Below are 12,361 nucleotides of genomic sequence, written 5' to 3'. Positions count from 1 at the left end.
CCGATACCGATAACTGATTATTCTTTATTTTTGAAAGCCGGTAACCGATATGTTGGCCGATAAATCTATATCCAAATTGTTATATACTTTTTGAGAGCCTGATTACAAAAAAGGTCTCATCATTAAAAGCCACATCCCAAACACTTCAACATAAGCAGCCTAGTTTGAACGGTGTACGTTTAAACAATATTTTTACTCTCCCATTACCAAATTTAGTCATAAAAAAGTCTTACAAATAAATAAAATTATGCATAATGCAAACTAGTCACTGGACATCATTACACGTGTAAAGAATCAAAATGAATGCGCCATAGATCAATAAAACGGAATAGCCTCTGCACGGACAATAATTAAATGATTTTAATTACTAAACCATATTGTTGATGAAAATAATAAGAGAAAAATACAAGTGGTTGTTGTTATTAATAATGTATCAATGATTTTGAAAAAGTAACAAATTAATACCACTGTTTTAAACAGCAGCCGTTTGAGCTGCACGTGCTGAAGCTGAAGAGCTGAATGAACATGGTAAACTGAAGCGTTTTGCTGGCAGCTTATTTAACTCAAGGAAATGCATCCTGGGATTAATATTAATACAACATAAACATAATATTACAACTTATATATGTACAAAATTATGCAGTTATTGCGTGCTATAGTCAGAATGTGTGATCCTGTTGTGGATGCGCTCTTCCCATAACAACGCGCTGAAACACAGCAACTAAACCCAAAGAATTCACAGTCATTCTCATTAGAATGTTATATACACGACATTCCCAATCATAGTTATTAATGTTGTGCACTGCTGTTTGAGCTGCGTGTGCTGAGCTAAAGATGATCACCGGTAAACTGAAGCGCTCTTTTAACTTAACCAAACGCATTCTATATGAGATAAATCAGATATACATCAAATAAACACAATATTACAATGTACAATTGCACAAAGGCTGCAAACGAATAGCGCGCATCTGAAGTGTCTCTGAAGGAAATAATGCATTATTTATCGGCTTTAAGATATCGGCCAAATTTTCCTATCAGGCCGATACCGATAACAGAAAAAATTAGCATTTATCAGCCGATACCGATATGGTGGCCGATATATCGTGCATCCCTACTTACAACACCATTTCATGCATTGTGAACTGAAAACAACTTATTTGAACGCTAACTTCAAAATCTGCTTAGTCAATATAGTTCTAACGATTGAGTGGAGAAGACACGAGAGGAAAAACACTAGACGTTGTTCTTCAAACAGCATAAAATGATCTGCAAAAGATCAACAAGTGCCTACAAAGAGTAATGCAATTTTGATGATACAAAGGCTTCTCAAAAGATCCGAGTGAATGAAGACACACAGGGAATCATGGGTACACAGCAGCTTTATTTCACTACTTCTAAAACAGGAACATTCGTAATGACTAGCGCTTAACCCGTCTAGCTATATCAGCAGTGCAGCGGACTGCTAGGTTACTCTGGATTTAGAGCCCAAAGAAAAGAAGAACTCTAACTTGTTTGCACTGAAACTAAAAGGTGAGCCTTTTTAAGAAGCGTTTCGGACATCAGAAGAGATTAAACATTATTATCGTGGCTCCGTTATAAAGAACTCTCTGTTGAACCCTCAAAAAGACTCGAAAGAAAGAAACCTAGCTGTGCGTCTGAAATCAAAAGTAATATTTACTAGTACGGTAATAATACGATCATTGATTACAGTAACAGTATGAAGACTCCAGTGGAAACTCGACGGAATAAAATGCCTCGTAATCTCAAAGTGAAATTTCTACAATGCTATTCAAAGCGTCGATGCCGAGTTTACCCGACTCCGATGATAAATAACACATAGCAGACAGGATCACACAAACAAACGTTTAGTCTCGCCGAGTCCAGCACTGAAGACAGATCCACATGCATTCTTCATGCATTACAAGAGGGAGCGAGATCTTAGAAACTACTGTGCACATCGCTTCTGAAATATTTTCAAAGATGTGGGATTTCTATGGAATGAAAAATGCACTTCAGCCTCAAAACGGTGTAATTTCAGCCAAATGTATTAATCAGTCGTACGTTCTCTTTCATTCGTGAAATGGATAATCCGTAACTAAATCCAACCTAACTATATGTCTGATGATTAAGACGTGAGATGTGAGCTTTGTATCCCTCAAGAGCCCTAGTTTCTGGAAACTGTGAAAAAAATTAATCGTGAGCAAACCTGGATTTTCTAAATAAATAGAGAACTTCGCCCAAAATACATTCAGCATGAGTATTCATTGTCATGGGAAATATAACTTACACAGGTCAATCTCACAAAGAAATGACAAGGCTATATTTTACCCCAAAATTCAAAGAAGAAAAAAAATTGCATAAAATAAACCATTTTTAGGACTATTAATAATTTTGGGGGATTGTGGTGATATCATTTTAGGCAAATTTTGCCTTTAAAATCACATTACGGTCATGCAAAATAACAATAATAAAATTTTTTTTTATGTAAATACACAGTAATGCGAATATTTTTATATAATCGCAAAAGTACTAACAATTATTCTGTTCAGTTTTAATTGAAATCAACCTAAATTCAATTCAGCCGTCACAAATACAAACCAAGATGTATAACTGAAGGAATATTGAGCATTTAAAATTTTAAAAATATATTTTTAATTGTACAGTAATGAGAACATTTTATGAATTACAATAGCTTCTAAAGATGGAGGGTTAACTTCATTAAAATATCACAACGCATTGCAGAAACTATGGAAAATGGGCTTTATTTTCTTTACCGCAAAATACAATTCCTCTCCCCCCCAAGGTAAAATATGACCCAGCAATATGAGTTTTGCGAGATTCACCCAAACACAAATGCATCTATTCTTCATCTTTCCTAAGATGACTAATAGAAAGCAACTTCTGAGAAGAAAAACAAATCTTGACCTTTAAGTTCCCAAAGAAAATGCATAGCGAGGTCATTATCCTTCCTTCAGGATATTACACATGGCTTTCATAAATGACTTGGGTTTTCTGTGCAGCACCACCTACTTGTACAGACTCCTCCTTGTTTTCCTTCTCCTCAGACTCCGCCTCCAGAGGCAGCTGAGCCAATGGGGACGGAGAGGAGACTATTTTGGAAAGAGGCGGAGCTTCCTCGTTACAGCATCCTGCTGCAGCTAACGGCGGATGAATCGAAACCTGAATGGCCATGTGCTGAGGCTGCTCGTGAAGCGACGCGTCGTCCGAGTCCACGGCGGGAGAATCGCTGCGCTCCCTCTCCCTCGCCCGCTCTCTTTCGCGCAATATAGTGAAAACGTCATCGGAAGTGCCAGCAGCCACCCCACCGTAATTCTCAGGTGCTTGTCGGACAAAAGTGTGTCTCATTTCCTCTACGCCGACGACCTCGAGGATCTCCTCCATGAAGGTGCGGCAGTTCATGATCAGCGGCGGGAGCGGTATGCTACGTGCTAGCTCCTCGATGTAGCGCGCAAACTCCATGGTCTTGAACTGCGTGACCTTCGCCAGCTCCAGCGTTTTTGCAGAGGTAATGATAGGAATTCGCTTCGCGATCTCGAAGGCCTTTTGGAGCTTTTCCGCACCTTCCGTGCGGAAGAAGTCGTTGATGGCCTTCTCGGTTTTCTTCAGATGGCTGCTCATCATGCAAAGGCGAGTGATGTTCAGAATCATGATGATGGTAAACGTCACCAGACACACCACCATGTAGTACACACCCATATCTCCGTTGGTGAAGACCACGCGCAGCGTCACCGTGCAGTTGGCCTTGCCGTGCGCGTTGTAGGCCATGCACGTGTATTTGCCGCGGTCTGCAAACGTGATGCTGGTGATGTTGAGGACGCCGTTGTCCAGAATCCACCATTTACCATCTGCAGAAAAAGACAGAGAAAAATCACTTATTGAAGGCTGAAAGTTTCTTTTTTTCCATTAAAAACAGATTGAGTAAACTTGAGTGAAATCCAAAGACTGGAAAGAACAAAATTATGTTATTAAAAATTCATAAAAATCTTTGACTTTTGGCATAGTCTACTCCATTTTTCAGTATATTCTGGCCAATAATTGTCGTCTTATGGTGCGTTCAAGTCAAGATCGTATTTAAGAGTTAAATCTACATGAATGTCACCAAAGTTTAATTAAGAGTGGTAAATTTGACTTCTGGTTATGACGTGCAGCTGATAAGTCGCTTGAATCGGGCTCGCTGCTGAATATTCGTTTTTAACTCTTTCAGAAAGGCTAGAACTCATATAATAAGTGTTTGAAAACACTTTGAAGTTTGGCGGGACAAAATGCCACCCAAAACCACCAAACCTGCACAGCATCCGAATCCGTCTGGGCAGATGGAGGAGGAAGGCAAGGTGCTAGCTAGCAAGAAGCTAGCACACTCAAGAAAGTGTTCATAAGGTTTATATGGAATAACAAGCATCCTCAGTTACGCCTGTCCCTACTTTATTTACCATATGATAGGGGGGGACTTAAAGTACCAAATATGAAACTTTATTATTGGGCAGCTCCATTATGTTCGGCTATGTATTACTTCATAGAAATAGACCCTCCTGCATGGATAGATATGGAAAAAAATGGAATTAACAATTCCATTACATATGTATCTTTATTCTTCTTCAGTTAAAATACTAAAAAAAATCTACCCAATCCTTTCCTTAGAAATTCTATTTGCGTATGGTATGAAGCTCATGAATTTCAATACGGGATGCTTTACCCAGCACACAAAAAAAAAAAAGTGGTAAATTTATCGTAAATTACCCAACTTTACGAGTTGGGGGTGTGTCAGTGAGAAAACATGGTGAAAGCAATGGATAAAGCATCTGTATAAATGGTAAAATTGTAAATAAATTTTAAAAAGAAGCTAGCCGAGCCACAGAGTGAAAATAACGAGGACACAAACGGCAATATCCTACGTGCGGTTCAGTCTTTGAAAGCCGATTGTTCGAGACAATTCACTGACACCACGGACGCTATAAACGGCATAAAATCAGATCTACTGTCACAAGCGCAAAGAATAGGAGAGGCTGAAGAGAGGATCGCACAAACTGAAGAGGACGTCTCAGCCCTTCAACACAAAGTTAAAAAACTCGGAAGAAACAACAGAATTTCTACGAAACAAGGTACAGGATTTGGAGGACAGAGGAAGTGCCTTCATTGAGAATTTATTCCCACGATTCTGAAGGATGAGTTCAGATCTCCACCGGTCATCGAACGAGCGCACCGCGTAGGACAAGTTAACCCGAACCGCCCGTCAACTCCAAGAGTGATCGTGATGAAGTTCCTGAATTGCCAGGACAGGGAGAAGGCTTGGAGGGTGGCTAGGAAAATGAAGGACTTTTTTCCAAATCTATCAGCTGAGACACGCCAACGACAGCAACAGTTTGATGGAGTAAAGGCACAACTTAAGAGACATGGAAATTCGATACGGGATGCTTTACCCAGCGCACCTGATAGTCACGCACGACGGCCAGCGTCATGTCTTTCAATCTGTCGCTGAGGCGGATGACTTTGTTCAGTCAATACGTACCACTGCTTAAACACTAACACAAGTAAGTGTGGACTCATAAGGACTTGAACTCTGTGTTTAGTTTGCAAAGTCAAGGATACCCTATAATTTCTATGTTCAAGTTGTTTAAATTTTGTGTGGAATTGAAATTGATTATATTCTAGCAGAACCGGAATATTTCGGCTAATCACCTTGCTGGTTTAAATGTATAGTTTAAATGGTTTTTTTCTTTCTCCAACATTTTCATTTATACGAGTAAACAAGTTCATGAATAGATGCACACGAGTCAATCTAAACTAGGCGGATGTTCTATAGGGTGGGATTTAGTATAAAATTCATGGCCCAGTTATGTTCTTCATTGGGTAGCGAGCCCGGGGCTGACAGTAATGAGAGCAGGCTTGCTAAATGTTGCTCCATATCAAACATGTTTCATAACCAAAGTTCATTGTAAGGGGGATTATTATGCTTTCCATTTGGGGGAATGCAGGTGGGGTGGGATGGCAGGGGGTTGTTTATGTAAGCTTGTTTTTTTTCTCCTTTTCCTTCTTTTCTCCTTCTGTTCTATATTCTATATCGTACGCCCAGGCACAGCTGCATCTACATGGTTATACAAGTAGGTAAATGGTTAATAACTCGGAGATAAATATTTGTAGCTGGAATATAAGAGGACTAAATAATTTGGTTAAACTTAAAGTACTAGGTCGACTGAAACGAATGAAATCAAACAATCTTTCTACAAGAAACTCATTAAAAGATATTAGTAGAGTCACTAAGAGATGGCCAGGACAAGTTTTCAATGCATCTGTCACCTCTCGAGCCAGAGGAGTCATGATTCTTATACATAAGTCCGTTCCATTTCAGCTAAAATGGCAATATATAGACCCCTTAGGGAGATACATAATTCTTAATGGTGTAATTTTGACGTCATATTAATTTAATAAGCATATACGCTCCTAATGTAGATGACCCTTCCTTTTTTCAGAATTTCTTTTTCACTATATCAGCATATCCCGGAAATTATTTAATTGGAGGAGATTTTAATTGTGTACTAAACCCAGAGTATGATCGTTCTTCAGGAGTAGATAGTACCCATCAACAGTCCAAAAAAACTATTTTGAAGTATATGACTGATTTAAATTTAGTTGAGATTTGGAGGCATCTCAATCCAAGCAAGAAAGAATATTCATGCTTTTCAAATACATAAAACATTTTCAAGAATAGATTATTTTCTAATTTCTAATGGTTTGGTGGCGAAGGTAGGTAAAAGTTGGTATGATAGTATCCTATTGTCCGATCATGCTCCTATTACGTTTACAATCCAAAAAGAATCTTGTACTCCCCCCCCTTCCCAGATTTCGATTTCAAGCAAGTTGGCTTCTTGATCATGATTTTGTAAAATTTCTGGATAATAAAATAGACCCTATACTTTTTAGTCGCTACAAATCAGACGAGTGCCTCAGTTAAATGGGAGGCCTTCAAGGCATATATTTGAGGGAAGATATTAAGTTATACAAGATATAGATCCAAAATTTATCAGGCACAATTAGAAAACTGGAACAGCATCTGTTTAGCAATAATGACCCTGCAAAGCAGAAAGAACTTTGTTTACTAAAAGCCAAATATAATGAAATAACTAGTAGTAAAATATCTAAGAACTGAATGTGGCTAAAACAGTTCTTATAAATAAAAAAATCAGGAAAACTGCTAGCGTGGAGAATTAAAATACAAACAGATAGAGCCATCAATTCAATTTTCTTAGAGAATGGGGAGAAAACTGTAGATCGATTGGAAATAAATAATATTTTTGAATTGTATTATGAAAATTTGTATAAATTGGAAAACCCCAACAATTTAGAGGGGCAAAATAATTTTTGATAAAATTCACCCAGCACACAAAAAAAAAAAAAAAGTGGTAAATTTATCGCAAATTACCCAACTTTACGAGTTGGGGGTGTGTCAGTGAGAAAACATGGTGAAAGCAATGGATAAAGCATCTGTATAAATGGTAAAATTGTAAATTAATTTTTAAAAAAAATTCTCTTTTACAATAAAACTGTCTAAATTGCAAGTACAATTTAGTTCAAGTTCAATTTAGAGCAGTAATAAAATAAAATAAAAAACCTGATCTGAACGCACCTGAGGTTGAAATTACGACTTCCCAAGGAGGGAATGCACTTGAAATGCACCATTAGATATGAAGAGAGAGTTTGATCAACTCATAAGTGACCAACCACTGTTTGTTTTACGTGCAATTAGGGTCGTTTATGGAAAATAATTAATTCCGGCATAAAATAGCACAGAAAAAAAAAAAAGTCAAATGAAAACAGTAGTGTCTATCTGTGATTGGCTATACAAAAAACATGTGAAGAAATGCGTGTAGACTTTGTAATCATAATTTCTGATCAGCCAAAAGCAATAAGCGCTAAAATAACGCCAAGCGAAACCTGCAGTTCTGCTCATGGATAACTAGTTTCTTAATATGATCTCCTAAGATATGAGATCTAGATCTGATGCCAGTAACCTGACAAATGATTAAATCCAGCAATTAACCCATCTGCTGAAAATAGCAACCTGCTATCTCATAAACAGTTTCATAAAAGTCAATCACATTAGTCCGTGCCAGATCACAATCAAGATACCAGAACAAATGCTTCCCATTTCTCTAGGCAATATGCATCCAGACGTAATAAACTAAAAAAAATGTGAGAAAGACATCTTCCATTACAACAAAATAAAAAATTGTAATAAAGGAGGTTACATGCAAAGTGAAAAAGGCAAACATCTAGGTGTGCAAATTTACGACCTTTCCACCAAATTGGGAACGTAGTTGAAGACATGACTAAACATGCTTCCAAAATAGCTGGTGCATGTAAACACCTTTTTTTGTAAACCCAGTTCCTCAAGATGAAAGTGCAAAACATAGTTCCGTGAACAATGCAGCCATGCTAAATTAATTGACTTTGTATAACCCACAGACATGCATTTACATAAAGACCCTGATCCAAGCTCAGTTTCTGCCTTGTTTGTGCAGAAACTCTTAAACCATCCACCTTGTCTAAAGGACGCACATACATAATGCACAAGTCGCCTGTGTTTAAAGTGCTGATGGGAATTTATAAACTCCAAGCCAATAACTCCATTTTGGCCCCAGTTCACCAACGCATTACTTACTGGCAGCAACCTGAGGTCTTTAAATCGGACCTTTATGAAACAATTCAGCAATGCATTTTGTAAGTAAAGTCAAATAACTTGATCTTTAACTGCTGGCTATTAGCTGTGCAAAGTCAATAGTATGAAATTAAAATGTACTATATTTAGTTTCATAATGTGAAATCCTGGTCTTATTGTGAATGAACAACATGTAATGATACATTCCTTCAGCTGATGTAATCTAGGCCAAAGTGCTGCTTATTTTTACGAGTGCTGGTAGTCTTTCAGGAAGTAGTTAGTACTCCACAACAGATTAACGATAGTTAAAATGAAGTTCAACTTCACACTTTTTTCTTTTATTAAATTGTAATAATATTTCACATTATTACTGTATTTTATATCAAATTAATGCAACTTTGGTGAGAAGGTACAAAAAAAGACCCAAAACTTTTGAATGCTAATGTAAACCCTTAAATGGTTGTAATAATGAAATTATTCGTTTTGTTGTACACATCACAAACCCATCAGGACGTCTTTACACTTGGAGCAATGACTAAACTGAGCACTACCTGCCATACGCGATTATATAATGGAAGCAAACTCAACTACATGACGTGTGTATAGTACGGGAACAGTAGATCAGATTTATATTTAGTATAAATGGATTACACCTACAGAATCAAATAAACGTATAAAGTGACCAAGTGTGGGTGCAGCGATATATGAGAATGCATTGGAGTCAGAAGGTGATTTTTACAGTACACGTACCACTTTTCTTAGTATCAAGCAGGTGTCCGTGCGAGTTGAACCACTGGATGTTTGGAAAAGGGTCGCCGGCGATATTACAGTCAATTAAATTTGCCGGTTTATGCATCCCAGCGTCAAAACATGCCTAACAAGCATATGCTGGTTTTTTCAACAGGGATAATGGTTAAAAAGTCAAATAAAGGCATTTAATAGTGTTAATTTTTGCCACTTCTCATATTTAATCTCTATTTGACGTTTACTGCACATTCAAACCATTTGCAATCTTAATATTATTGCATTCATGAAGAAAGAAAACGAAACAAGTAAAAATGGACATAAATAGGTGTTAATATGAAGTAACGTTACATTAAATCCAATGGTAACCCGCGCGTATTAGCCTAATGCCCTTTTAAAAGCTTCAACGCGCAACAAATCTTTAGATTTACTAAACATTAACGTATAAACCAACCAAGACCAGGTTTATGTTGTTTGATAGCGATATTCACACAGTTTTGAGGCCGAAATCATATTTGACGCGTTAAAATGTGTTGCTAACTAACCTTGTCATATGGCGGGTCACCATCCGCTACGGAAGACGCATAAAATACAGCGTGCTCCACATTCAGCGGCTTTAACCCTACAATTCAACATTTAGAAATGAAATCTAACACCTAAAGCTTACACATGTTCCACGTGAATGTTAAAAACAGTCGCGTGACCGCTGAATACGCCGCTAGCCTGATCATTAGCCCAAAACAGCCGCGTTTCCTTTTCATGCATTTCGCTAAACGGTTACAAATTCGGCGATATTTGCGCGATTAATAACGTAATAGCTTACTCACACCATTATGTCCCCGCTGTTATGATCTCTGAGCGTTCGTCCGGAGACGCGAAGACTGAGGATCCGGGTCGTGTTTCTGGGCTGCTTTTACCCGCGACTTACTGACTGCGAGCTGATGATCATCTCTTCAGAAATTCACCGACCTTACAATGATGTACTGGGAATGAAATACGACAGACAGGATCGAGTAAAGCGTTATATTCGGTCTTTAAACCCCTCCTATCATCTCTGCCTGTCTGCTTTCTATTCCTCCCCCATCTTTCTTCCCCTTTTCTCTCAGCTGACCCAGTTTTCCAGTAATGGGTTGTGAATTTGAGCTAACTTCGTCTCCCAGTTTGGTTTATTTCCTCAGTTACCTGGTTTTGCATTTACAGTAAATGTGAAATATTTTCCTTATTAAAGAAGGCACAGCAATGACAGTATAATACTACAGTATATGGACCACAAAACCAGTCATAAGGGTCCATTTCTCGAAATTGAGATGTATACATCATCTGGAAGCTGAATAAATAGCTTTGCATTGATGTATGGTTTGTTAAGATAGGACAATATTTGGCTGAGATGTGCAAAAAAAATCCAACATAAAGTTGTCCAAATGAAGCTCTTAGCAATGCATATTACTAATCAAAAATCAAGTTTTGATATGTTTACGGTAGGAAATTTACTAAATATCTTCATGGAACATGATCTTTACTTAATATCCTAATGATTTTTAGCATAAAAGAAACATCGATCATTTTGACCCATACTCTGTATTTTTGGCGATCGCTACAAATATCCCCCAGCGACTTATGACTGGTTTTGTGCTCCATATATTATGTACCATACGTACACTGTAAACAAATTCCGTAAAATGTACGATAAAAAACCGGTTGCCGGAATTTTACCATAAAAAATACGGTACCAACGTTTTAGGTTTTACGGTTTTAACTTAAATTTTCAGTTAAATACCGTAATTTCATTAACTGATATAATGTTAATATACCAACCTATTGAAGTACTGAAATCTGTTTTGTACCTTTATAATACACTGATAACCACCAAATGCAGGAGGTGATGAGAAAGTCACGTGATGAACCAAAGCCCATCACAAGCAGCTTTTAAATATTAACATCTATAGAAGGAGCACAGCGTCATTCACACAAACACTAAACACCATCACGGTACTGAAATCTGTTTTGTAGCTTTGTGATACACTGATAACCACCAAATGCAGGAGGTGATGAGAAAGTCACGTGATGAACCAAAGCCCATCACAAGCAGCTTTTAAATATTAACATCTATAGAAGGAGCACAGCGTCATTCACACAAACACTAAACACCATCACGGTAACACACATCAAACTGAAATAATGCAATAAACATTCATTTAACAACATTAGGTGTAACACACAACCCTAATATACAAAACTGATAAGAATAAACTAAGAAGAAACATAGTTATTTCAACAAAAAAACATCAAATTTAAATGTAACGCAGGGAATTCTGGGAATGTCAATTTACGGTTATTCACTGTAAATTATACGGTCTTTTTCACTTCCAAAAACGGTATACTACCGTAATATTAATGTCTGATACATGTAATGTCCAGTACAGTTTTTCACCGTATATACCGTATTGTCCCGAATATAAAACAATGTTTTTTTGTTGGAAATACATCTGAAAAATCGCGGTCATCTTATGTTCAGGGTCTAGACTTTGACATGTCAATAATACACCCACAACAATAGGTGATGCCAACTACGCATAAAACGAGTGTGCCATGAAATACGTAATGTCATGCGTGTTGTAAAGATCGCGAGTAAAAACAAAAGAGAAAGAAAACCTTACAGCTGCATGAATCGTGACTGTCACGTTAGCCTGATGGGACCAAACTCCCTTTGTGATTTTAAAACATAAGACAGTACCCAGATTTGAAGACTACAGTAAGATTTAACTTCTACTGTTAATAAGATTTTGGTGGGCTACTGTTAGATGGATAGCCTAAATGTCCGAATTCAGATGGGCTACCTGTTTTGTTTTTAATGGTATATCAAAAAGTGTATTTTTTTAAATGTGATTGTTGGTACATTTGACCAGTTTTTACCATACTTTCAAAACAAAAATTAAAATAGGA

General features: G+C 37.4%; 1 protein-coding gene across 1 annotated transcript; it reads right to left on the bottom strand.

The window, feature by feature from the left end:
* Window positions 1-1,361: 1,361 nt before the first annotated feature.
* Window positions 1,362-9,530, bottom strand: LOC107553514 (microfi brillar-associated protein 3-like). Its single transcript, XM_016235776.1, has 2 exons — window positions 9,425-9,530; window positions 1,362-3,866 (listed from the first exon to the last, which is right to left on the bottom strand). The coding sequence occupies exons 1-2, from the start codon at window positions 9,528-9,530 to the stop codon at window positions 2,980-2,982; spliced, it is 993 nt and encodes a 330-aa protein (XP_016091262.1). The 3' UTR covers window positions 1,362-2,979.
* Between the last annotated feature and the right edge of the window lie 2,831 nt (window positions 9,531-12,361).

This window comes from Sinocyclocheilus grahami, unplaced genomic scaffold, assembly GCF_001515645.1.
Source record: "Sinocyclocheilus grahami isolate Dianchi unplaced genomic scaffold, SAMN03320097.WGS_v1.1 scaffold474.1, whole genome shotgun sequence".
NCBI lineage: Eukaryota > Metazoa > Chordata > Actinopteri > Cypriniformes > Cyprinidae > Sinocyclocheilus > Sinocyclocheilus grahami.
Note: the sequence above shows the minus strand (reverse complement) of the source record. Positions and strands in the feature narration are given on the sequence as shown.

Excerpts from the sequence above, each read along its gene's own strand:
- LOC107553514 (XM_016235776.1), bottom strand. The coding sequence starts at position 9,530 with ATGCATAAACCGGCAAATTTAATTGACTGTAATATCGCCGGCGACCCT. Across the intron at positions 3,867-9,424 it reads GCTTGATACTAAGAAAAGTG|ATGGTAAATGGTGGATTCTG; the intron begins GTACGTGTACTG and ends CTTTTTCTGCAG.